The following is a 27,781-nucleotide window of genomic DNA, read 5'->3' as shown; positions in this document are numbered from 1 at the left end:
GTATATTTAGCGAGTAGAATACACTGACTGCAAGGCGAAAGTCACAATTAACTCGGCGTCCCTGCTCTCGCTAGAGCTATCACTGCAGCCACAGTCCTCACTGTTGCACACAAGGTCATCTTTGGTTCCATCCATATTGTTTGTGCCGTGAAGTTGCACTAAAAGAAAAACTTCTCGTATTATCTGCACCCATACGTCACCACTGAAATTTTCACATTTTTGGTGCGGGTTATACGTATGAGAATACGCTAGCTTAATTAACTGGTCATACTTTCACTGACTTTACTGTTTGCAATAAAGGAGATGGATTTAGGAGTTTCCTATACGTGGTAGCAATGAGCCTGATTCCGGCCGCGCTACTTGACAAGGACGCCTTTCAAAACCTACATCAAGTTGCTCGTTACACCAGTTAGTGCGCAGAAAACCGAGGTGAAACATGTACACCCAGTTTCTTACTGCAGCTGGCTCCCATTACAGTTGAACCCCTTTATAAGAGACACGTACCGGGGAGCAGTTTCTGTCTCTTATAAGAGATGTCTCTTATAAGCAGGGTACTATGTTTTCACTAACTGATCAACCCATAGTTCTATGTGGGCACCATATGACTAAAATAAGCTCAAAAGAACGCTACAGCATGTTTCAAAAGATTCATTCTAATTAATGTTTGGCCCAAGAATTTATGAAACTTTGTTTGCTTCATGACTGCATTTACACTATTTTTTTATAACTGATTCTACGAGCTTTTTTTCCTTTCCTTGTTTGTGGAAGATGAATCGTAGATGTTGAGTTCACAAGCCTGATGAATAGCCAGAGCGCACAGCTTCCACTGTGTGTTCAGGCTATTCATTACGCTTGCAGGACTCAACATCTGCAGCGCTTCTTGATTGGGAGCTACGCTAGTGGGGGAGCCCGCATGTGCGATCGCGCTCCATTCAATGGATGGGAGTAAGCTTCAACTACTTCTGTCAGTTGAATTTCCATTGGCAGGGCTTCTTATCGTCATTTCATAGCTGACTGAACCATTGTGTGTTTGCTAAGTTATAATAAATAGCAACTGCAGGCGTCTGTTGTCCACCTGTGTTTCCACAATGGAAGCAACTGCAATTAGTGACTAGTAGCACTGCATCTGAAGTTAAAATGTCTTTTACGAGCGAGATTATTGATTAAACTTCAAGGATGACTTGTCCCTTATAACCAATCTTCTACATCCGATGTCTGTTATAAAAGAGGTCGATTTAATGGGAAAGATAGGGCAGCCAACCATGTGGGTAAATTGTGTCTCTTATACCCATTTGTCTCTTACATCAGTGTCTCTTATAACGAGGTTCAACTGTAATACGGAGTCCATGGGGACCGCAAAAAACTACAAACTAACCAAAATTCTGAGAAGAAAGACCGAGCAAATGCGCCGCACGTCACTCACCGAGCTTGTGGCACAGGCCCATGAAGCACATGCCTGTGACGTAGGCGTCGTAGCCCGCCTCGTGTAGCTGGCCCTTGCCCGACTCGTATCCGTAGCCTGGCTCGTACTCTGGGGACAAAGGGGCGAGAAGCTAATTAGAGAAGTCCCTGCCCCACATTCACAACCTCACAGGCACGTGCCAAAGGCTAATGCATGCTTGGGCAGACTTCCTTTCACCCTTGGAAGTGCTGCTCTAAAGTACGCGCTTGCACATCATCAAAAACATTTATTTGCCACTATGATACTGATCCTTGTTATCACCGTATGCCCTTTCGAGTCCACAGAGCATTAAAATTATTTCAATCTACCCCGTACCATCTTTACCCCCCATGCTTCTTAACTCTTTCATTACCATGGGAAATTGACCAATTTTGAGGGATCTAACAAAACAATTTTTTTGTGCTATACATATTGTTTAGGTCCACATTGCAGTGACATAAAACGTAGATGATTGCACGCGCTTTCAAACAACGTCAGTTTTAGTAATGTTTTCATAAATAATGATTGCAAAAAAAAAAGGACCAACTTCGAAATGTTTGTCCAGGCATTGAAGAAAATTAAAAAAAGGGAAGTTGTGTATAACAAACTACCAGTAGTAGAAAAAATTTAGAATATACATTTTGTAGGTAAACATTTTAGAAACCTGTCCTAGAAAAAAAAATTTAGTTGTGCAGTAAAATTTGTCAGATATAAAAAAATGTTAGCACGTGTGGTGCCGGTGCCTTATGGTGAAGCCCAACCTCTATTTATAATTTTGCTATTTTGGATGGTTCTCTGGAAGAAGTATGGTGGTTTGACATTATTAAAGGCCCCAATTAGTCCTCACGTGATGTAAAAATACTTTGCAACGATTATGACCAGCACAATATCGAAGGCAAGCGAGCGATGCGAAGAAATCCGCTTGGAGTTGAAAGCTAAACTCTGTGTAGGATGCTTGTTGATGTTTTGATCATCAATTACTAGTCAGAATTTTCATTTGCGGTTTATCACCATGTTCTGAATCGCTATGGTAGCCCTGCTTGAAGGAATAAGGTGCGATGCGCTAGAATCGTGCCCAGCAAGCTTTCACATCCCACGCATTGTTTTTTCCGCATCCCCCCTGTTCTACAATCTCCGCATCTCACTCCTCCTCACAACACTCCTACACTTGCAGGTCACCTAGAGCCCGAATTAACACCTAAACCTTAACCCATCGACGCAACACCTACGCTTTTAGGCGGGCCCTCGAAGACTGAGTTCCCCCCAAGTCCCTTTACCAGGACTAAATAATTATTCTATTCACCTTAAAAGTACATCCCCACTTGCAAATCGCAGACGTCGCTTGGCGAAATCACCTTATCGAACCAATTTATCTCGCCACGCGATGGCATCACAAACTGTGAACCAGTCAGCCAGTCACTGCTTACAACAACCAGCACAGCAAATGGCAACCTGCCAAGCACCCTGGTTCTTCGGTCAGTGGGACTCATCAGTACGTAATGTGGGTCTTATCGGCTGTGTTGAAGAACCAAGCAATATTCAGGATACCATACGAATAGCGATACGATAGACCTATACTTTTTAATACTTTTATTGGCGCATATTCGATGCAACTACTAAATGTCCCACAGTTCAACAGCACCAGAACCTCTCCGTCTACGAAAATAAACAGACTTTGTGGGCATTGTGGTGCGAAAGGAAACGTGTGTATTTCTACACTTACACCTGCTATAGTGCTATAGCGAAAGACGTCTGCTTGAGCTTGTTATTTTCAGCTCCTCTTGCAACCCACAATGCTTACAGCCCTGTGTCAGGTTAGTATAATAGCATGTGTTTTACAGTGTTCTTACCTGTTCTTGTCACACGTTATGTGTTTTTTCCTTGAGTGCAAGTGTTTGTTTAATGCGCAAAGGAAGTACCACAGGTTGGGGCACAGGCCAGCTAAACAGTTGCACCGTTGCTGGCAACCGCGCAACGTGCAGGGGTCGCAACTGGAAACGTAGTATTTTAAGGGTGGACACTGCTCTTAAAACAGCTCCTTTTAATTTCTAAGTGAACTCTTTGAAACTGGTCAGTCTTGGTGTTTTCTTCCCACTGATTTCAAATATGCCATTATTTTTTCAGTTGGTCAATTAGTTCTCAAGATAATAAGAGATAATTAGTCACTTTTGGAGGAACAATAGATAAGACAGTGTTGGTCGTAAAACTGTAATCTTCCAATACTATGAAACCTGGGGAGTGCAACAAGGGAATCGGTTTTTTGATGCACTGCTTGGGACTAATTTTAAACCTCATTAAACTTTGGTGGCACCAGTGGCAAGGAAACATTTTGAATGCCCATTTCAAACACTAAAGCTTGCGCTGGCTCGCATGTCCAAATCGGCCGCCATTTCTCCATGGGTAAAAATTGTTTTTATTTATTTCCAGAATAAACAGGTAAGTACCGTCGTTGTTCGCGGTGTCAAACAAAATAGACCCCAAATGCGACCTTCGTGTGAAGTTTGAGCGCGAACAGAACGGCGGTTCAATCAGGGAAAAATTTTGAAGTGTTCCAGTTACCGTCGCTCCACCCAGTAGAACACCTTTTGTTGTACCACTGGGACATTGCTTTATCCCCCTCCGACTCCAACACCTAGGAACCACCGCTCACACAGCCTCACCTCTCAAACGACATCATGAAAATTCCCAAGGGTAATGATAATGAAAAAACGATCAGTGAGAGGCTGTTGCAGGGCCGCTAATCCTTTTAGCTGCAGAAAAGGGTGTCACTATGTCCCCAGTCTCTTTAAAGGTACATCTCTCAAACAATCAAGTGGTTATTACAGAATCAATTTTCTCACACGTTCACATAACCCTGCAACACTCTGTCCACATTAAAAAAGAAAAAATTAAATCCGTTCCACTCAATGCGAAAGCTGTTGGAAGTGCAGAGAAAGTTATTCGCCATAATGGGCTGTAGTGCCGTTGTCGACTCACTGCTACCACCCAATGCAATTCAAATTTCCCACCTTCGCCGTGCTCGTGCGACCCCTGCCTGAAACTGCGCCACCGGGAGTTCTGTTCTTTTTTTGTGCTTGCTTTTCCTCCCGCATGTGCCAGCGTTGCACTGCCACTTTTTTTTCGCTTACTATTGTAAAAACCAACCCAATGAGTGTTCCTAACTAAACGAACGCAGGTGCTGCTGGTTAATTATGTATATTTTGCTTCAAATGTACCCGCAGTTTTCTCTGCGCTAAACAACGGCAAGATGTATGACAAGCGCCAGCGGTTCACGAGTTTCGAACGCTTATGATTGTACAGTCTACGCTCGTTACAACGGACCCTCTGAATCCGGAAAAAAACGTCCGCTGTAGCTGAAGTATGCAGTATCCAACAAGGGGGGGGGGGGGGGGGGTTATGAGCCTTACAGTGGGTACTTTGACCAATATTGCATGCATAGTACATACACTTTGTTCTTTCTACACGCCTGCAGCACCTCTGCACAGTGTTCGCGCTAGGGCAAAGAATCGCGTAAACACCGTTTCCAAAGCTTAGCACCGGCACTTCGAAAAGGCCTAGCGCTTGCGGTCAAGCGTGTTAAGACGTAAGATAAGCTGAGAATAAAGTAAGAATATAACTAGGCACAATTATAAACCAGCTAGAAAACATCAGTCGTGCCCATCAGCATTAGCTAGGCTCTTTTAAATCCCCTCACGACGAGGCAGGTTTTCCCGAAATCGTTCGTCAAACAAATCGGATCGCTGCCTGACGTTCCCTCAAGGCAGCTTCCACATTTTTAGCGATTTTATTCTGGTCATTGAAACAGCTGTAATGAAATAATCTGATGACAGATAGCTGTAAAATCGAAAGTTAGACCAGTTGGACTGCGCACGGTTACCGGCCGATTGCACACAATGGATGGGGAACAACCCCTACTTGAGGCATTTCTTACCTTTTTCACTGAATGGAACGGGAACGATGCATGTGTGGGAATAATGAAGACCAAACTCCACTGAACCCGAGTTTTATATTACATAAAAAAAACTGAGGAGGGCAGACTCGGCTCCGAGTTCACCACTTCGCGTATTCGATAGCGCTGTTTTCAATCTCGCCGGAGTCGCGTTTATCGGCAGCGGCCTTGTTCTTGACGGTAGAGCGGACACTCTGCTTAGACAGGCCTGTACTTCTGGCGATGTCAGCCTGTTTTTCCCCATGTTCAACAGCGTTAATTACGCTTAATTTATCTGACAGTGAAATCAGCTACCCTGCCACTCATGCCGCTAGTCGCACAAAAAAAAAGAAAAGAAAAGCCACTGGCACTGGCTTGGCTTGGCTGCGCCAACGACCCGGCTGCCAGCAATGTTGGCAGACATAATAGTTTTCTTGCCAAAATAAACAAAGAAAAAGCAAATCGGGTGCCGGCCCCGCAGAAGTCCGCTATAAACGTTCAGTCGAAACAATTTTCGCCTAAAATTTAGTCCGTTGTAGCCGATAGTCTGCTCTAGCCGGGTCCGTTGTGAGCGGAGTGGACTCCATTTAAAATGTATGGGGACCAGACAAACCAACAGAAATGGTCTGTTGTAACCGAAAGTCCGTTGTTGCCGGATCCGCTGTAACGAGCGTAAACTGTATAAACCGCTTGGCTTTCGAAGCCTCTGGGTTACGCCGCAACGACAGCCGCTACGATGGAACGCCATGGGGCTCTACCAGGCCAATGCTACTTTTTCTAGTTTCAGTTCTATTATTGCGCGCCTAGAGGCAGTGGCGCTGGGGAAACACTCCTCCTCTCATTTTTTTTTCTTTCCGCTTCTCTCCGGCGCGACTGGGGGCGCGCATGCGCAATAACGGTCACCGCAGTTGCTGCTTACGCACAGCGAGCAGCGAGGCGGACGCGCGTCTCATGTAGTGGGCGACTTCTCGTATGTCCTCCCTCGGACATTACGGTGCTGCAAAAGGGATGCCAAGAACACCAGGATGAATCGTAACGCGAAGACTCTTTGAGTGCTGTTAGCAAAAGGTGAGAACGTCGTTCGTATGCCGTACATGAAGCTGAGCTGAAGGATAGGACTTGTGTCGTGCGTGTGCTGTGCTTGAAGACAGACAACCTTGTCTGTGTTGTATTGGTCATCGGTGTTTCTCGCCGCACGTCGCGTTCGCGCACGTAACGCGAATAAAGTGTTCAAGTCATATTCGAGCTGGCGTCGTTACTGCTCAAGCGGCGTGGCTTCGTGCCGTCGGAGCGAGGCTTGCCCGTTGGAGGCAGCGGGGTGGCGGCGGCGGTTGCCGGGTGGGACACGGGGAGGGGGGGAAGGAATCCAACCGGCATGAGAGGGGAGAGCGTTACCTCTCCCCCACGCAAGCTGTGCGCTCTCGCATTGTTGCCATGGCAATTACAACGCCTTCAAGGCCAACATGGCGGTGGCGTTGGTAGGGCAACAACAACGCAGTAATGTTTCCCCAGGCTCACCAGGGGAGAATATGCCGCATGAGTCGCAATTAGCCCGGACGCTGGGTTGAAGGCTAAGAGTCCGCCTCCTGGCTCTACTTGGGTCCAGCGAGCGAACTACGATGACAAGGCGAGCCCCTAAAGTTCTCTGCACTTAAAACAACGCTTTCATCAAAATGTCTGCAATGACAAAGAACTCACCCACGGGCGGCAGGCAGGACTTCTCAGAACCAAGTTGTCCAAGCAGTGCAACCAGGGTGGTAGTTGAAAAGGAGTCCTGGGCGAAAAAGGCAACGACGCAGTGTTATTTCTTAAAGAGCAAAGCTGCCCCGGGTCGACGCTTTAATGAGACAAAATGCGGTAATGCAGTTGCACCGATACGGAGAGGGCATAGCCTAGCGAGGGGAGAGCAAGCGCCAAGTGCGCATGCAGCAAGTCATAGGAATGCTCACACAAGACGCTCAATACAGGCAACGCTTTTTCTAGACTATCTACCCTACTAAACCTGGTGGCAATGTTTGTACTTGCCAGCATTGTTGAGCAAGAAGATGACATTAGGCACATTTGAGGCAAGCAGTGAAGTGATTGGCCCAAGCCACTTTGCAGCGGCCTCTGGAGCAGCTAAAATTATATTTCGTAGCAGGTCGGCATGCTTTCGGAGCAGGCATACGTGTACGGTATCGCATAGTGTGACGACAAGTGATGACCATTTGCACAAAAAATAAAACCGTTTATTCAATTTTACGTGCAGAAAAATCAGGAATAATGGTTTTCAATGACGCTACCACCAACGTAGTGTCTATCCAGCAAGGCGAATTACCTAGAGTCAAGGAATATAAATATTTGGGAGTGTGGATAAATGAAGGGGATAACTACTTAAGTACTCACGAGGAGCAACTTAAGGTTAAGGGAAAGCGAAACGCAGCTATAATGAAGCATAGAGCTCTGTGGGGGTATAACAAATATGAAGTAGTAAGAGGAATGTGGAAAGGAGTAATGGTTCCGGGTCTCACGTTTGCGAATGCTGTACTCTGCTTAAAATCAGATGTTCTATCACGCCTTGAAGTAAACCAGAGAACGGTAGGACGTCTGGCCTTAGGCGCGCATGGAAAAACAACTAACGAAGCAGTTCAGGGAGATATGGGCTGGGCGTCGTTTGAAGTTAGAGAAGCTCAGAGTAAAATATGCTTTGAGATGAGGTTGAGGGCAATGGATCAACGAAGGTGGGCAGCTAAGGTTTTTAGGTACTTATACTTGAAAAGCGTGGACACGCAGTGATTAAGAAAGACTAGAAGGCTAACGATGAAATACGGAAAGAACAGTGGGGAATCCAAAACAGCCAAGGTAACCAAAAAAGAGGCAAGGCAGATTGAAACGAATAAATGGAGGGAAAAAATGGAAGCCAAAACGTCGTTAGAGATGTACAGGGCTGAGAAGATGAACATCAGAAAGGAAAATTTCTACGATAATTCCCAGGGCAGTGCTTTGCTTTTTGAGGCTAGAGCAGGTTGCCTGCGAACTAAGAGTTTTGTGGGGAAGTATTCACAAAATGATGGGGTATGCGTGGTCTGCGGAAAAGAAACAGAAACTATGCGGCACATCGTGCTAGAATGTGAGGGTATCCATCCAAATCTACATGAAGGGAATATTGGGCTTTCAGAAGCCCTAGGATTTAAGGGTATCACAGAGGAAGTTAACTTCAAGGCTGTCGAGGGGACGAAAAGAAGATTAGAATGCTGGTGGACGAAAAGCAGAGAGGGGAATATTGCCTAGGACAGTTACCACTTGTAATAGAAACAAAAAAAATTTTTTTTGTGCCTAATAAGCTTTTTGTGCCTGCCCTAAGCAGCGCTAGTATTGAACCAAAAGTGTAAAACATAGGTATATTAGTCTTTTTTGGTAAGATGACATGTCATCACCCCGATACAAAGGGGAAACCAATAGAAATCATCATCATCATCATCATCACGTCAGCAAACCACAGCATATTGGACAAATGACAAAGAGATGAAGCACAAACTGCAAATTACGCATGGCAACGAAAAATTCCTGGAATAAAAAATAACCTACACACGCCCGCTCACTTAAGAACCTTTTTTCTAAAAAAAAAAAACACCACCAGTGTAGAAATCACTGATAGAGAAATGCTGCAAAGAAACCTAGAAAATAAAATTTGCTGCCTCAGGAAACTAGGTTGCACACCTTTTCTTGGCGCAGGCAAGTTTTGCCAATGCTGAAGCAAGCCTGCTTTTGCCTTCAGCTAGAAGAGAATGCCCACTTTCAATGTCACCAAAGTCCCTGGACTTTACTCCCCGGCCAATCAGAAGCTCATCATTGCAGATCTTTTTTTTTTTTTTTGCTGTTTCCACTTCAGCTTGTACAGCCTGTTCAGCATCATCCTTTTCAGGGGATTTAATTGAGTCAGTACAGCTTCGCTTAGCTACCGAACTCTTGTGCAGCAATACGCTCTCTGTACCTTTTGGAAGACCCCTGGACAGCCTTGATAATGTTAGTTGTGTAATAAACGGCCACCGGATGGTGCCAGGTGCACTGCAGCGCGCATGCCTGCTCAAGAGACTCCATGACTCACCGCACATTGCGCGCACCGTCCTGCGCTTTTGTGGCTTTTGTTTTTTTCGTTTGTACGAGCGTATTGTCTTACTCCCGTGCGCCGCACGCTCGCACGTATTATGTTTCAATAAAGAAGATGGCCGCTTGACGGCCGCTCGTCGTTTCCCTCGGCTCCTCGCGAAGCTGCCGCAATCTGTGCCCTTCGCATCGTGGTCATGCTGCACACACCACAAAAACTAACAGATAATAGTAGGAGTGACCAAAACTTGCTTGGGTCTCCACCAAACCGTTTTGCATGTGAAAGAACCTACCGCATGCCATTAACATTATGAATCATCAAGCGAGCCCTTTCGTGGTGCATGCGGCGGTTCTCACTGAAGCCTCATTCCAGGTCTGCATTACCAAGCGGAATACATTGATTACCTTGATTACCTTGAATAGCAGAGGGTTTTTTTGCTGACCCATCAGCCCTTTTCAGCAAAAAACTTTCTACCAGTGTTGATCCACGCTGAGGGACAAATTTTTTTCTACTGGCTCAAGTCTGTCAATTAGTTACCAAGATAATTAGAGATAATTAGTCATTATTGGAGGAACAATAGACAAAACAGCGTTAGTCATAAAACTGTAACCTTTATATTTTCAAACACTATGAACCCTGGTGAGTGCAATAAGGGAATCAGTTTTTTGATGCACTGTTTGCAACTAATTTCACAGCTCATTAAACTTCGGTGTTTGAAATGGGCATTCGAAATGGCTCCTTGCCACTGGTGCCACCAAGGTTTCATGAGCTGTAAAATTAGTTCCAAGCAGTGCATCAAAAAAACCAATTCTCTTATTGCATTCACGAGGGTTCATAATATTGGAAAACATAAAGATTACAGTTCTATGGGTAACACTGTTTTGTCTATTGTTCCTTCAAAAATGACTAATTATCTCTAATTATCTGGGGAACTAAGTGACTTGCTCAAAAAAAATAATGCCATATCTGAAATCAGTGGGGAAAAAGCAGCAAGACTGACAACCTTCACGGAGTTTAGTTAACAATTAAAGGAAGCTGTTTGAAGAGCAGTGTCCAAGTAAGACGACTTTTAGATGCAACGCATCTCATGCTCGCCCCTCTGTCCTTCCTGCGTCTGTCCGGCGTTGTCCGCACAGCTGCGCCTCTCGTCTCCTCTCTCCGATAGCGAACACTCTCTCCCAAACAGCTGCGAGTTGGCGCAGCACGCTCTCACTCTGTTGCTAGGCGCCGGTAACCGGCGCTGCGCTCGGCGCTGCGCATGAGCAGTGCTCTCTCTCTCTCCGCGCTATCCTCTCCTTCGGGCGCTGTGAATATAAAGCGGCATGCCGCGCTCCGACGGTCTCAGTCGACGGTCGTCCGCGTTACGCTTGCACTCTCTCGCAGCACTCGACGATTGCTTTATGCAATCGTCGAGCCCCTAACTGTGCACTTTACGGACCACAAGGCACTCATTCTCGTCTGCAATAAAGACCGTACCTGAGCATACGTGTACTGCATGTGCATTGCATGGCGAAAATGGGAAATTACGCCCACCTCCCCTTCGCGTGAGAATCCCTGCTATAAGCGGAATCAATACGATGGAAAACGCCAATGGAACCCCCCATGAGATGCGTTGCATCACACCAGGGTTCCCGCGAGGGGAGGTGGGCGTAATTTTTTATTTAAGGGCCAAATCGAATCAAATTAGGAGCATTTATGTAACTAGGTATCCATTCTAACAAAACTGAAACCGGTTTAACTTTCTACACTTCTGAAGTTAGAAGACAAATGACCTGAAACTTGCATTCAGCATAGTTAACTAATTAGGCAAAAAGTCAACAAGATTTTTACGCCAGTGTGATCAGAAATGTCTATTCTGCGCAAGGAAGCTATTAGATTATCGCATTATATTCTTTAGGCATAAGGAAAAAACAAGAAATTCTTCCCTTCAAAATCACAAATAGTTTCATGTCACAAAGAAAGAAAGTGAAATTTCTGTCTTTATTTCTGGATACCTAAGGGAAATAAAGCAATAATCTAATAAAAATGTTGTTGAGTTCTTCCCTAATTGGTTAATTAATCTTGGGGTGACTTTGTGAAGGTAATTACCCTGGTAGCTCGAAAACTATAGAAGATATTTTTGAACTGATTTAAGTTTTGTTATTAGGTTAGTTAACTACAGTACATAGATTTTACTCATTTGGCTAAGTCCATAGATAATTAAAGTAGTTTTACTTGCCATGTCCCCCTTTTTAATGAGAGTTTTGCTAGCCCCCAAGCATTATTTCTTTTAAACTTTATTTTTGCACTTATGATGATGGAAAGTGAGGGACTTGCGTAGTTTTTGATTGTGATTTTAGATATAAAATTTGTTTTTGTGTAAAACGGGTACATTCAAAATTATTCGGATTTTGTGTTTGACTGTTTGACAGCATTTGTAAAAAAAGCTGCTGGAGTGATGCAGCTGAACAAGTTACCAGTGAACTGGGCACAAATCAAGGAGTGCAGTAAGGCTAACAGTCTCACTCTATCTGGTCTGTAGTAGAAGTTACGACCCTTTGAAGTTTGATCATCAAAGGTGGGAACCAGAAAAACCGGTTTTGTCTTCCAAGCCCAAACTTCAAACGGTCTTAACTTCTACTACAGACCAGATAGAGTGAGACTGTTAGCCTTACTGCACTCCTTGATTTGTGCACAGTTCACTGGTACCTTGTTCAGCTGCATCACTCCAGCAGCTTTTTTTAAAAAGCTGTCAAACAGTCAAATGCAAAAATTCGAATAATTTTGAATGTACTCGTTTTACACAAAAACAAATTTTATATCTACAATCAGAATGAGAAACTACATAGGTCCCTCAATATTAATCATCATAAGTGTAAAAAAACTTTTTTGGTTTAAGACCATAAAGAACCTCACCCAGGGGTAGGCCGTGGTCTCACCTTGATTACGTTGTCGCTGGCGAGGACCTTGGTGTCGACCAGGGCGGGAAAGGCAGCACGCACCATGCTCTTGAATTCGTTGTAGTCCTGCAGGGTTAGGCACACAGGCAGTTCGCAAAGTTCGCACATGAAGGGAACACCACACCCCAAAGAAACTCTTTTTTTTTTTTTTTCGGGGAAAAATGCTACGTCCCCATAAAGCTACACAAAGTTCAAGCTTAAGGGGGGACAAGGCTCTTAAAAAAATTGCCCTCAATTTTTAACTAAACTCTGTGAAACTTGTCAGTCTTGCTGCTTTTGTCCCGCTGATTTCAAATATGCCATTATTTTTTGAGTCAGTCAGTTCGTTACCAAGATAGTTACAGATAATTAGCCATTTTTGGAGGAACAGTAGACAAGACGGTGTTAGCCATAAAACTGTATTCTTGATGTTTTCCAATGTACTATGAAGCCTGGTGATTGCAATTAGAGAATCAGTTTTTCGATGCACCGCTTGGAACTAATTTTACAGCTCATGAAACCTAGGTGGCACCAGTGGCAAGGAACCATTTTGAATGCCAATTTCAAACACCAAGGTTTAATGAGCTGTAAAATTAGTTCCAAGCGATGCATCAAAAAAACTGATTCTCTTATTGCACTCATCAGGGTTCATTGTATTAGAAAATATAAAGATTACAGTTTTATGGCTAACACCGTCGTGTCTACTGTTCCTCCAAAAATGGCTAATTATCCCTAATTATCTTGGTAACGAACTGACTGACTCAAGAAATAATGGCATATTTGAAATCAGCAGAACAAAAGCAGCAAGACTGACAAGTTTCACAGAGTTTACTTGAAAATTAAAAGAAGTTGTTTTAAGAGTCTTGTCACCCCCTTAGGAAAATACTCACGCACACGGTGCTTACTTCTGACTGCACTGTTTCAAGAATTTTAACAATGCTGAGACAGCTACGGCAGGAGCCAATCAATAAGAGTGCAATAATACTGTACTTCTGCAGTAGCCCTCTGAAACGGGCATTTGAAAGTTGACCGCAGCGGCCAACACAAACTAGTGACGTGTTTGGATGTTGTTTATTTACAAAATATCTAGGGAATGTCGATTGCGCGACGTCCTCCTCTGGCTGCTCGGTTGCGTTTTGCGCACTTTAAAATTGATTTTAAATATGTCCTAGGCTGTATTCACCGCTGATATTTTGCAGATGATGTATGTGTGTTCCCACCAATCTATCTCTGAAGTTATCTTGCCTTCAAAATTTTGTGTCAGTACTGCTTTAAGGGAAGACACTGGTCTTAAAACAACTTCTTCTAGTTTTCAAGTAAACTTTGTGAAACTTGCCAGTCTTGCTGCTTTTTTCTCGCTTATTTAACATATGCAATTATTTTTTCAGCTAATCAGTTAGTTCCCAACATAGTGATAATTAGCCATTTCTGGTCAAACAATAGACAAAACAGTGTTGGTCATAAAACTATTGGCAAATGCAAAGTCCGAAAAAAGCAAACGCAAATTAGGCAAGGCTTATAAGCTTGCCGCACAAGCTATTTGCGCTTAAATGTAATGCATGTTCATTTTACAGCAGTAAGAATGGTGGGGTAAACAGGGCAAGTTACGAAAGCACACGTAAACATAGAAGTACTGATGCGTACTGCTGTTGGTACTGAGTGCACTATGCTTGTTTTAGCTGCACAGCACTATGGCACTTTGGGGTTATCTCAGACGACACTGGCCGATTGGCGCAAGCGACGCTGTCTTACGGGACCATATTTGTCGAGCGAACACCATGTTTCACGAAGCGATTATTTTCTGCCTGAACAAAAACAAAGCAAAAGGCAGAAAACGGCGCTTCGCAGTATGGTAGTGCCTTCTAAATTTACTAAATAAACAAGGCTCCACCACACACCAAGTTTAGCTTGAAGACCTGTTCTTGTGATGTCATTGCAGACGTTATGAAAACACACGATTTGGCAGGAGAATCAAAATTTTAACTTAAACATTGATTTATCAGTGAATAAAGCATCGTTTGCTTCCGGACAAGCACTGGGGGCACCATAAAACACGAAATGTTTTGATTAAAACAAACTTGTACCTTGCCTGCATGGCGCGCTTTAAGAAGGACGGAGGACGGGTGACAAGAAACGAGCCCCCCCCCTCTCCCTCACCTTGGGCAGGGTGTCAATGAACTGCGAGAGGAGATGGATGACGTCGAGGAGCATGTTGTGGCCAACCACCAGCTTCCCGCTCTGTGCAATGAGCTCCAAGACACGAGTGAAGCCTCGCGCTTCTTCGAGGGTCTCCTGCAAGATTTTAAGAGGGCACAGAAAGTTTTTTCTTGCTCCGCACAAATTTTGATCAAATGTGCTTGCTCGTTTTGTTACAGGATTCCACATATCCAATTAGTTTCGATGTAAGCCAACCAGTTTCCGAAATTATCTTTCTTGATTTTTCTTGAGAATAATTGAACTTCCGACAAAAAATTACCAGCAATGCATGAATGGATACCAGAAGTTGTGGTGAATGCAATGTTGGAAGCAGCTTTTTTTTTTTTTTTTTGTATTGGTATAAAGTTTACATCAATTCTAACTTCTGATTTAAAGTTCTCCTGCTAATGAAGAATAACGCTAATTAAACAGTTATTTAAACACGAATTGAGAAATCTGTTTCCCCTATTGCAAGGTTCAAGAATTCTGCTTTGCTCTGCAAAAGAAACAACCGCACTACATGCTGACATGTACCTCTCTCAAATGTCTTGTCGCTGCAATACAACGCCCCATGCCGAAGTTGGAAATTTTGTAATCTTTTCGTCAATATCGGGCCTTTACGGTTTTTATAAGTACCCTGTCCAAGTACAGCTTTATAAGAGGAAAAACTGCAAATCTAGAGAAAAGTGATGCCTAAAAAAATGCGTTCTCGGGCAACTTTTCGGTCCAAAAGACCCTGATGACCTCTTAAAAAAAAGAGGGTGGGGGGGGGAATAATAATGCGGGAATGGTAGTAATACTTTTTCTCAAATAACTTAATGGAAATGTGGAGTGTGAACACAGCTGGCGGTATTGTTCATGCACAGAAGAGAAATGAATGGAGAGAGAATGGAGATGTCGAATAATGAAACCGGTTCGAGATAGAACAAATAACTTGCTGTCCAGACTGTTGTTTACAAGAATCATTATCATCATCATCATGCAACCACACAGACACACTCCTCCACCTCCTGCTGCATTTCCACTCATTAGCAGCTGTCTTGGTGGGAGTGAAGTTGAACTTGGGCATCCGCTTGGTTCCTTGCTAGGACGACAGAGTGAGAGGCGCATCACTTAGGGCACCGGCAAATAGAAGACCAAGTTTGAATAGAACTTGAGAGAGAAAGTGATTTTCCTTTAGATATTTCAAGTCGAATAGTAGTACAGTAAAACGTTGTAAAACAAGGGACACTCAAGGGACCCAGTAAACATTTTCAAGATCTCTTGCAACCAAAAAATCGAAAAAGGAACTGTGGAGTTGGACCAGATTGATTGATTATGAGGTGTAATGCACCGACGCTACATGGGTGATGAGGCTAGCCATAGTGGAGAGCTTCGGATTAATTTCGACCACCCGGGGATCTTTACATGTGCCGCATTCATCTCGAACACACGGGAGTTTTCGCTTTTTGCCTCCGTCAGAAAAGCGGCCGTCGCGTCCGGCGATCGAACCAGACTACTTGGGCTCAGCAGCACAACGCCTTTGCCACTGAGCCATCACGGTGAGTGAGTTGGGCTAGACCACTTTATTATACATCAGCAGCAACAAAGCGCATTTAGACAGGTTGACAAGAAATTGTTTAATACGGCTCTAAAGAAGTCATTCATAGTAGTTCTAGTTACTTCACGCATGCGGCGAACTAGTGCACTTGAACTAGTGACTTCAAATTGCATTAGCTTCCTTCCCAACTTTTCTAGGTAAAGCACTCAGCTCTGCAAGCCTTCCTATTGCTCACTATACCGTTAAAGTGCTCTTAGATGTTCGTCATCCCCAACTACCTACACTGCCAACTCTTCAAGAGGTTTTGGAACACCTGCGGTCTGTTGGATGCAGGCCAAAGCTTCATCTTCACGGCAGTTTTCCGCAGGATCTTTCGTACAAGGCCCCTCTCCCATCGTGTCTCCCCTAAATAGTGACAAATTTACTCTAGGGAGCTAAAAGAGTCGTCTTTCATATCAAAGTGTCTGTTGTAACCATGTCTTTGTATGCGATGTTGCTAACGCGGCGACCATAGGAAAACCAACCACACCACATTCAAACGTCTCTTAAAGCCAAGTGTCTCCTTTTTACCGTAGTTCGAGCACCATCCTCTCACTTATGTTTGAGTTACAGTAAAAACTGCAAGTACTACAGGACGTCTGAACTAGATCAGTCTGCTTACAACTGTTACCCTGCTACTGAAAGAAAGTAGGCTGTAATCATCATCATTGTCATTGATCGATGTCGGGTTAATGGTCTTTCTCTACTTCTGGTTATCAGTTTCTAACTATTCCAAGTGCATACAAGAAGCATAGCACGCTGCAAGGTGCACAGGATCATTCCCAATCAGCGACAAAGAACTACTCTCTCCACTTAAAGATGTCAATACGAAAGCAGCAACTGATAAGCTGCGGAGTGAGGAAATTTGAGCTCCATAGCAACAGCCAGAGCACTTTTAACCGACACAGAATGAATCCACGACCCGTTCAGGCAGGGTTAACAACAATCGCAGGAAGATTTCCTGACGTAACACGACACGAGATTTCCCTTTTGTAGCGTAAGCTACACTGGCCGAGGTCGAGCGGTTTCGCGTGTGCCGTGAAGGGCCGTTTTGCGCAAGCGCGGGAAGCACTGGATTGGTTTGGATGGGATCGGATTGGACTGGATTAAATTGGATTGTGTTGGATTGAAATCCAATCCAATTGGAATATGGGTGCCGAACCTTAGCTCACGCTACGTATATCCTGTCATAGCCGAGCTAAGCCATTGCTAATTTTTAAACTCAAAACTCGCTACCACCACCGAAATCAAGCAAAACAGGTAGGACGTACGAATGAGTATATAACAATCTAAACGGGATACGTATATAACAATCTAAACGGGATACGATGGGCTACGCACGCGTTATTTTACCGTGCTCTAGACATCCAAATAACTGCTACCTGCACAGTTCCTTACAGTACTGTATTGAAATACGTAATGTGCAGAAGTTCCTGCACATGTTTGTGGTTTTTCTGATTGATCGAATGTGGGGTTTAAAAGCATCGATGAAGCGGCACCCAGGCTACGAAACACGCCGTAGTGGAAAGGTCCAGAAAGCTCCAACCTCGCAAAACTCGCGCGTCAAAAATTGCTCTATCAATTAGTTCCCGAACAGCTTAACATAGACAGTTCAAAGTATATGTCATACACAGAAACAAGGCCAACGCGACAAAAGCATTCACAGACACTGAATGAATATCAGTGCCGGACTGACTGTCTTATTAAATGCTCTTTTTTTCCACCAGCAATTAGAGAGTGGAATAATTTGCCTATCGGTATAACAAACAGTCAATCATTGGAAACCGTTTTATCCCTGCTCGAAAGTTATTTACTGTCTTTGGAATGACGAACTAAGTTCTTTGTCCACTTGTTTGAAGTGCTCACTATTCTTCTTTCAGTACTACTTGGTACTGATGTTCCATGGTATCGATGTAGTAGTTATAATTGCTAAGGCACTGATGTAGTCATTAAAGGTATTGCTGTCAGTTTCGTCTCACTCAATCTAATATTTAACTTGTGACGTGAGTATCCTTTGAATAAATCTTGTCATTTCCCAATGTATGCGCCCTTCCTGCAATAATCCATCATTGGGATTGGCAGTAATGTAAATAAATAAACAAACAAATAAATAAACACGCATTGAAATCTCAGCAAACGGGCGTTTTCACTAGTTGCCTAGATTAGAAGAGCAGCCTTCGCGGCTGGGATTGCAACTGCATCCTTGGCCTCAGCGCACAACGCCTTAGTCACCGAGCCACCGTGGTGTGTGTTTGCGGTTTTGTAATACAAAAGGTATTGTTAAAGGAGCCATGAAGAGAAAATACAACTTCGTTTAATTTCAAAGAACTAGGATTCAGTATCTCACTCAGCTCCATTACAGCCACAAAAGATGTTTTTTAACGAAAAAAAAGAAGCAAGAAGTATTTAAAAACTTTCAAATTTTGCACCGCAGTGACGTGTTATGAGCAAGAATGACGACATACGGGCCAACAATGAAACATAATTTTCAGTGCGTTAACTGCACGTTAGCATTCAAGTGATGCGGTCAAACGGAACTAGAGGCCCCATTACAGACGTCCAGTCATGTGTCATCGCGACAGGTCAGTTAGGCGGCCGCCAATCGCACAAACAAGGTTCCGTGACGTCATAGAAAAGTTGCGGGAAATTGGCTCGGGGGTGGCGACTGCTTCACACGTTTTCTTTCATATCTCCGTTACGTACTTGTTCGAAGATTGTGCTGATATTGGTATCATTGTTATTGGGACTAAGCAGTCTTTCTAATAAACCCAACTTGTATTTTGTCTTCATGGCTCCTTTAACCAATTTTGCAATTTCTTTCTCTATTTTTTTTAATGTATATTACAGTCAATTACAGAGCATCCTTAAAGTTGTACTTCTGTACACCTACTCCTGCCTAAGGCCTGGCACTATGAAATAAATAAATTGATAGATGAACAAACAAACAAACAAACAAACCACTCATCACTTCACCTTTTCAGCCTGATGCTTCGCATCCAGCGCAGCCCGCCGGTGTTCAGCGGAGCCGGCGCGACGGACGGCTATGTGTCGACTGCCGGTCTTGCTGTCGACTTCGGTGTCCAGCTGGACCTCTTTGCCGTACTTGGCTTGCACCTCCTGGTAGATAAGCTTGCGGCGGAATGCGTCGCACTCGGGCAGGTGCAGGACGTCGTTGGCGGGGCCGTCGGCTTCGTTCGGCGGTTCCTTGGGACCGTCCCCGTCTTCTCCGGCTTTGTCCCCATCGACGTTGCTGTCCACAAACTTCTGGACCGACTCCCTGTGAATGCCCCACAACCGGGAAAGAAGAAGAAAAAAAAAAAAAAACCCCTCAAGTTCGCTTACGTGCTTCGAAGGTGAAAGACCTCCCCTAGCGATACGCCTATCAAAGACTCCCTTTACTACCACAATGTGCTTGCACCTGTTTCTTTGCTTTGGCCCCTTCGTCTTTCGGTGCAAATTACTTCGACGGGCTGACTCACCGCTACACCAAGTGTGAATTTCGTTGTTCACGTTCATTTCTTTGTCATTCAGCGTCAATTACCTTGACGGGCTGACTGCCAACACTTCCCGACCCAGTTTTTTCCAGAATCAGAGTTCTTTCTTGTTTGCGCGTGACAGTTCTACTCGCACAGCATCACCTTTAAGGTCACGCGACGTGAACTCAGCGTTGCAAGCACCATGCTAACCCCAGTATAATCTGAACTCCTGCTCCACCCGAGCTTCAAGTTGAGGAGATCCTTGTAAAAGCACTGCAGTATCCTCAACTTAGCCAGGTCAAGGATACCCACAGAGTGGAGGACAGATTCGGAAGAATACATTCGTAACTTGGAACTCGGCTCCATTCTGTAACTTGTAACAACTGTTGCTCCATAAATCCGTTCCGTAACTCAGTTGTTCCATAGCTCGGAACAACTGTTGTTCCGAGTGGAACAACACCGAGTGGGACAACACTCGGAACTGTTGTTGTTAACGCACCCGGTTGTTACTCTGGAGACCCAGGTTCTATTTACACGAGAACTTGAACATGTTTTAGTGCGCAAGTACTCTGGCGGCGGCGTTGGCCATGGCGTTGCAGCTGAGTGAACGACGACAAAAATAAAACGGCGGAGGAAAGTGTGGCGAAAGTGTGTAGGAGAGGGCAGTATGCTGAGCCCGCACGAGACGCTCACTGGAGCATCTGGCAAAAGTGAGGGGAGGGAGGGCGGCACGCACTACCACGGCGTAATCTCACTCACGTGCCTCCTCCCCAGTTTTTGCCAGACGCTGCTGCTCTGTTTGTCCAAGTGACATTTGCGTGGGAGGTTCAAACCCGATTTGCAACAACACGCTCGCCGGCGCACCGCCATGCGTTCGCTGATCACACGATCGCTCATTTAGACACGACAGATATGCGTCGTAACCGAGAGAAGACTTCAGTTCGCACTATGCACAAATTTCACGTTGTGAAGTATAGTAATAGTCCGTGCTTCTCTTTGTTTTACATTTTGCAGGGGTGGCTCTTCTATATAGTATAGCTAACCGATTTTCTGGACCTGGAGGGGAACGAAAACTAGTCCAAATAAGGGAGCAGTACAAAAAAACCGCGAGTCGTTACTCCTATGGGACAACTAGCAGTTCCTCAAAAAAGTCTAGAATATCGAGCAAGTCTGAAAAAAACGGTCGGCTACTGTATAGCTTTTTAACCTGTAGCAACAACCTTTGACCAGTTTCCTCAATGTGTGTGCATGTGTATGCATGTTTGTGTGCGTATATGATATATACACGCATGCACAAACACACACAAAGTTGAGTTAATGCGAAGCCCACAGGGACCACAAAAAACTTCCAATGAACCGAGCTTCCAAGGGAGAATGGGTGACTTGCTATATTTTGAGGCGCGAAAGGGCGCCTTTTTTTTTTAAGTTAGAGGAGAGCAGGGGGCGCGGGCGGGCTGCATCGAATGGCTGATTCCGTCTTTTTTTTTTTCTTTCTTTCTCGCGACCCCAAAACTATGCCCAAGCATGGTTAGTACAGGCTTCAAAAGGAAAAATTCAAGGGTTTTCAAGGACTTTCAAGGACCAGAAAACACATTTTCAAGGTCCCCGTCTAATGTTTTATCACGGATTATTTTATAACTTTTTCTACACAATGCAAACGTTTTTTATTGCACCATCCCTAAGCACATTAGTGCACATTTAGACAGGCGTTAGCGCGTTCGTGAATGCTCCCCCAGCTCTATTTTTTATTTCATAGTTGGGTGTGTTCAGATAAGGACAACCAAAGTGGTGCCACGACCATTTTTTGTTTGAGATGAAACTTTAATATCGTGTATAGCATTGTATCTTCACCATGGAACTGGAATTAGTTTAGTGAGAAACACCATCGTTGATTTAATAAAAAAATATTTTGAACGCGATTGGTCCGGGCTACTTTCCACATTGCTTGGTGTGGCAAATTTGGGGTCCTGTAAAACGAAGTGAAATTTTTTCGGAATTTTCCTAATTTTTTAAACAAATATTCGAAAACTTTTCCGCCCGATTTGAGAAAATTGAATTTGCAATATTTATATTTTTTGAGAAAATATTTCCCAAACTTTGTAGCCAGAGCAATGACGTTCAAAAGTGGCACACCTAAAAAAAATTTTTTTTACACATCGTCCTAAAGGCTCACCCGTATAGTTTTTGAGACGTGTTTACGAGGGGCTGCTGAACACCTCATACTCTGCTCAATGCACTACTAAGGAAATTTACCAAAATACCGCTTCGTGAAATGCGACAAAAAATGAAAATTTTGAAAAAAGGCCCACCTTTCGACGTCATTTTTAAAAAATCATGTTTCTCCATTTTCGCGATATTTACACAAAATGACATTCAATTCCTGAGTATTCTAGAAAGCTAAACATTTGTTGCATTATTTTTGTTCTAATTCGGTAAAATGAGGTCCCATTCAACACATTTTTTTAATGTCCGATCAACGGTTGAGTAGCAGTTCGCAGTGAAAAAGGACAAATAATTAGGGCTGTTTCTTACATTTTAGAAAACTAAAGCGACTGATATAAAGAAAACTGATCATAGTATTCATATTTACCATCGTTCAACTTGTTAGTTGCAGTAGGGATTAAAATAATTGTGACGTTTCTGAGCTTGTTTCTCCCACCAGAGTAAGTCTACCAGTTTATTTCTTTATCGCCTTCCCCTAGCTGTGTCATAAACCCATATGTTTGATTTCTGACGCTGCTTAACCGCACATTATTGCTAATTTACCCCATTTATAAGCAAGCAACCTCGCTGCTGGCACTGAGAATATTTGACATGCGATCGTCATAGTCAAATGTGTATTTCCGTTCTACCTGCTGGTACATGCGAAGTGCTAACTGCAAAACAACTTCGTCTTCCCAACTGTTCGTCTTTCAGGCTCCCGGAGATAATAAATAGATGTGCTTCTTGAACATTTTATTTTGAGCTGTTGGAAAGATAAACTTTTATCCCACTACAAAATCTGACAACCTTTACTTTGGACACTTCGAGGATAAGGGGAAGCTGCAGTTGTTTATTTCCAAGGATCTTCAAAGTGTCGGCAAGCAGAGGTGAAAACCGTCGCTGCCTTTCTGAGTCCGAGTTTGATGTTGTGTACCTTCAATTTATTTCGTTTGAGTTCGCTATTTTCGGGAGGATACGGGATGCTGAGTAATTTATTGATTGATTGATTGTAGGGTTTAATGCGCCGACGCAACGCAGGCGATGAGGCGTGCCGTAGTGGAGGTCTCCGGATTAATTTTGACCACCTGGGGATCTTTAACGTGCGCCGAAGTCTCGTGCACACGGGCGTTTTTGCTTTCCGCCTCCATCAGAAAAGCGACCGGCGTGGCCGGGAATCGAACCCGCGACCTCGTGCTCAGCAGCAGGACGCCTTAGCCACTGAGCCACCGCGGTGGGTGCGGATGCCGAGCACCGGCGGAACATTTTTGCTTTTCTCTTCTTTGTTCTCAAATGTGGCGATATCGCCATCGCCAAGATATAGCACGGCGAAATTCACTTTTCTAGGATGCTGTCCACGAACTGTTTAGAACTTTGTGCGGCTTCGCTTGAAGGTCAATGCAAAATATGCACAGCAGCTTGATGCTTGACAAGGCTCTCCACGCCATCGCGCGCACTTTTCTAATGTACGGTTCCAGTGAAAAGCCACTTTGTCACCCTACATTCACTTCTGTGCACATCGAGGAACTGATATTTGCTCTTAAATTGGGTGGCACCACCGTTATTTATACTGTAATGAAGATACTACGAGCAGCAAGGGCACTTCCTTAAATGGGTATGTGCGTAGTATCGGGACAATTCCCCCAAAGCGGGTATGTGCTCGAATGTGGGACAATCCGCCACAAGCGGGTATGTGCCTGGATCTTGGACTGGCAGCCCCACCGAGAGTGCTGTGCGCGAGACTGCTTCTGAGACCCGCCGAGAGCTCGCTCTGACCCGTTTGGACTTCACGGCAGTAAGACCTCGCTATAACGCCCTGTCAATAAACCCCACTATATTTTGGTGGAGGTCCTACACTTTACAAGGTCCCCAACCTGGAATTACGCAGCAAGCGAGTGCTTAGACCCGTACCCGGAGGAATCGACCAGGAGGAAATGGTGTCGCCGCAGCCTGCACCCATCATGTGCTCCGGTGTTCTGCTCCAACGAGAACCCGCCCACTTCACCGGCGAGGATGATACCGACGCAGAGGACTGGCTGACCTCCTACGAAAGGGTGAGCATTCATAATAAATGGGATGACACCATGAAGCTGAACAACGTCGATTTGTATCTGGACAAAGTCGCAAGGTTGTGGTTCCGTAACAATACAACTGATACGCGCACTTGGACGGATTTCAAGGCCCGCTTCCTGGCAGCATTCGCTCGACCTGCTGTGCGAAAGCTTCAAGCTGAGCAACGCCTACGCAAGCGAGCCCAGGAAGAGGACGAGGCATACACGAGCTATATAGAGGACGTCGTGGACCTATGCAGGCGAGTGAATCCTGAGATGCCCGAGTGTGATAAAATCAAACACATTCTAAAGGGCATTGAAGACTATGCATTCCAGATGCTGCTGGGAAAGAACCCGCAGACTGTGAGCGAAGTCACAAATTTGTGCCTGAGCTACGACGAGCTGCGAAAGCAGCGCGTTTTCACACGCCAGCGTCCGTCGCCGAATGACGACTTCTCCCGAGGATCGCTATCATCCTTAACCTTGCCTCCTGACCTTTCGTGCCTCTTGCCCCACATCCAGCAGTTCGTGCGGGAAGAAGTTACGCGGCAGATTTCCCTGCTCCCCAGTGCTCCTGTGCCTGCGGGTCCACTGCCTCCGACTGTGCGCCGCCTAGTTCGACAACAGGTTGCCGAGACGCTTCCTTCTTTCGACCAACCGCCGCCTCTGCCCGCTCCCGTAACTTCCGCTGTAACTGCACCATTTGCTTCTCCTTCGACGGTGCCCTTCGCGCAACCCGTAGCGGCACCTCTGGAACCTCAACTGGCAGTTCCCCTTGCGCCACCGGTGGCCACACCTCTCGCCTCTCCTGAAACGCTACCGCTGAGTTACGCTGGAGTCGTCCGACAGCTGCAACCAGGCGCTTTCCAGCCTTACTACCGTACGCCAGATCTGCGAACGATGGCGTATAACCGGCCGCCAGCCCAAACGCCGAATCCCTGGCGCACTCCCGACAACCGCCCGATCTGCTACGCGTGTTGTACTCCGGGACATGTGGCCCGGTTGTGCCGCCGGCGGCCATCGTTTTCTACCGACGCCCCGTATCAAGCGCCCGCCTATGGACCGCAGCAGTACTTCGCTCGTGTTGACACGTGCCCGACACCGAGTTCGTACCCTGTGGACCAGCAGCCCTTTCCGCGCCGCCGCTCCTCGTCCCCGCGTTCCCGTTCCCTTTCTCCCATGCGCCCTCGCCAGACTCCACCCACCGAGGGAAACTGACGGCTGCAGTTCCCGAGGCAAGAACTGCACTGACGTCTAAATGCCGAAGTCCTCGTTTCTCACCCGCCAATGTTATTGAACTGACCGTTGAAGGTGTAGCCGCATTAGGGCTTGTTGATACTGGTGCCGCTGTGTCCGTCTTAAGTCAACGACTCTGCCGCTCATTACGAAAAGTGACAACGCCACTCTCCGACCTTACTCTCCGAACCGCAAGTGCGCAAGATGTTAAACCGCTAGCCATGTGCACCGCTCGTGTAGCGATACAAGACATCACATACGTCATCGAGTTCATTGTCCTTCCTTCGTGTTCGCACGACATCATCCTCGGGTGGGACTTCTTATCACGTCATCACGCCATCATTGATTGTGCTCGTGCAGAGGTCGCACTATTTCCGTCATGCGAACCGCCATCGACTGACGTGTCCGTGAGGTTAATCGTGATGGACGACACGTCTCTCCCGCCCCATTCCACCGTGCTTGTGCCTGTTTCTTGTGACGTCACCCCTGATTCCCCTGTTGTTTTCACGCCATCGAGTCTATTTTCGTCTCGGAAATGCTTTCCTTTGCCCGCTGCTGTCCTCGACGTCCAATCTGGGTCCAGTGTTATGCTTGTCAGCAATCCATCGTTTTGCCCATCAACATTATATCGTGGGGAATGTCTCGGATACGTGGAAGCTCTCGACCCCATTCTGATCATGGCCGTCCCGGAGGAAACATCTTCGTTTTCGGTGAATGTCCTCAGCCCTCATCCCAAGGAAGACCCTGATGTTTTTCAACAATCCCTCGATGGCGATCTCACCCCAGCACAACGGGACAAAATCCTCGCCATTCTCGATCGCTTCCGTCAATCCTTCGACTGTCATCAGACCGCCTTGGGCCGCACGTCGACAGTTGCCCACGAAATCGATACCGGATCCCACGCCCCACTGCGGCAGCGACCTTATCGTGTTTCACCTGCGGAACGGCGTGTGATTGACGAACACGTCGCTGACATGCTCACGCGCCACGTCATTCGGCCCTCTTCAAGCCCCTGGGCATCGCCCGTCGTGCTTGTCACGAAGAAAGATGGGTCCATCCGGTTCTGCGTCGATTATAGGCGTCTGAACAAAATCACCCGCAAAGACGTCTACCCGCTACCTCGTATCGATGACGCTCTTGATTGCTTGCAAGGCGCTGAATTCTTCTCGTCTCTCGATCTACGTTCAGGCTACTGGCAAGTTCCCATGGCCGAACCTGATCGCCCAAAAACTGCCTTCGTGACACCTGATGGACTTTACGAATTTAACGTCATGCCTTTCGGACTTTGCAATGCGCCCGCAACATTTGAGAGAATGATGGACAGTGTTCTACGGGGCCTCAAGTGGAAAACATGCCTTTGTTACTTAGACGACATTGTCGTGTTTTCGCCCGATTTTACCACTCACCTTGAGCGCTTAGAACAGGTCTTGACGTGCCTCACGTCTGCTGGATTACAGCTGAACTTGAAGAAATGCCGCTTTGCTGCTCGCAAACTGACCATTTTGGGTCATGTCGTCTCAAAAGATGGCATCCTTCCCGACTCGGAGAAGCTTCGCGCCGTCGCCCAATTTCCGAAACCCGCCACAATTAAAGACCTACGAAGTTTCGTCGGATTATGTTCCTATTTTCGCCGCTTTGTCCGGAACTTCGCCACCATCATCGAACCTTTGACGAAGCTTCTCAATGGATCCGGTAGAGAAGCTGTCGCCTGGTCGCCTGACTGCGAGGAAGCTTTTGTGTCTTTACGGCGCTTGCTTACATCGCCCCCAATACTACGCCATTTCGATCCCCTCCTACCAACTGAGGTACACACTGATGCCAGTGGTGTCGGTCTTGGCGCTGTACTGGCTCAACGAAAAGACAGCGTACAGGAGTATGTAGTTGCCTATGCCAGCCGTACTCTCACAAAGGCGGAGCGAAATTACTCGGTCACCGAAAAAGAATGTTTGGCGATCGTTTGGGCGATTCACAAGTTCCGTCCTTACCTGTATGGCCGCCCGTTTAACGTTGTCACGGACCATCACGCGTTGTGTTGGCTGTCGTCACTAAAAGACCCGTGCGGCCGACTTGGCCGTTGGGCTCTCCGCCTCCAGGAGTACGACATTCGCGTTGTGTATCGGTCCGGCCGCAAGCATACGGACGCCGATGCCCTTTCTCGATGTCCCCTGGAGTCAGAAAATGCCTGCATATCCTCGCTCGACTGCGCCCTGGCGTCACTTGACATCCGCGACATGGCTGCAGAGCAGCGGAAAGACCCCTGGATTGCGTCCATACTGCAATACCTGTCGAGTCCGTCCACAGTTTCGGCGTCCCGTGCACTCCGTCGCCAGGCTTCACACTGCGCCGTTCGGGATGAACTCCTATATCGGCGCAACTATTTCGCAGACGGCCGCAAATGGTTGCTAGTTATTCCGCGTCATTTGCGTTCCGCTATCTGCTCATCCTACCACGCTGACGCGCAATGCGCCCACGCTGGCGTCCTCAAGACATATGAGCGGCTGCGCATACGCTACTACTGGCCCGGAATGTACACGTTTGTTACAAAGTACATCCGCTCCTGCCTCGAATGCCAGCGCCGCAAGTCTCCGCCGCAACACCCTACCGGACCTCTACAGCCACTACCATGCCCGGCGCGCCCTTTCGACCGCGTTGGGATCGACATCTACGGGC

The 27,781-nt window shown here is 45.9% G+C and overlaps 1 protein-coding gene across 2 annotated transcripts in view; it reads right to left on the bottom strand.

Moving 5' to 3' along the window:
* Window positions 1-27,781, bottom strand: part of LOC144138214 (poly(A)-specific ribonuclease PARN-like) — an 81,276-nt gene that overhangs the window by 25,218 nt on the left and 28,277 nt on the right. For both annotated transcript variants that reach the window (XM_077670400.1, XM_077670401.1), the window contains exons 8-12: window positions 19,123-19,426; window positions 14,532-14,666; window positions 12,375-12,461; window positions 7,068-7,143; window positions 1,424-1,531 (exon numbers count right to left, since the gene is read on the bottom strand). In XM_077670400.1, coding sequence (XP_077526526.1) covers window positions 1,424-1,531; window positions 7,068-7,143; window positions 12,375-12,461; window positions 14,532-14,666; window positions 19,123-19,426 — 710 coding nt within the window. The remainder of the gene's footprint in view (window positions 1-1,423; window positions 1,532-7,067; window positions 7,144-12,374; window positions 12,462-14,531; window positions 14,667-19,122; window positions 19,427-27,781) is intronic.

Source organism: Haemaphysalis longicornis, unplaced genomic scaffold (genome assembly GCF_048455015.1).
Source record: "Haemaphysalis longicornis isolate Haplotype H1 unplaced genomic scaffold, Haemaphysalis longicornis Haplotype H1 scaffold_5, whole genome shotgun sequence".
NCBI lineage: Eukaryota > Metazoa > Arthropoda > Arachnida > Ixodida > Ixodidae > Haemaphysalis > Haemaphysalis longicornis.
The sequence above is the reverse complement of the archived record's forward strand: the minus strand, read 5'-3'. Positions and strand labels throughout refer to the sequence as shown.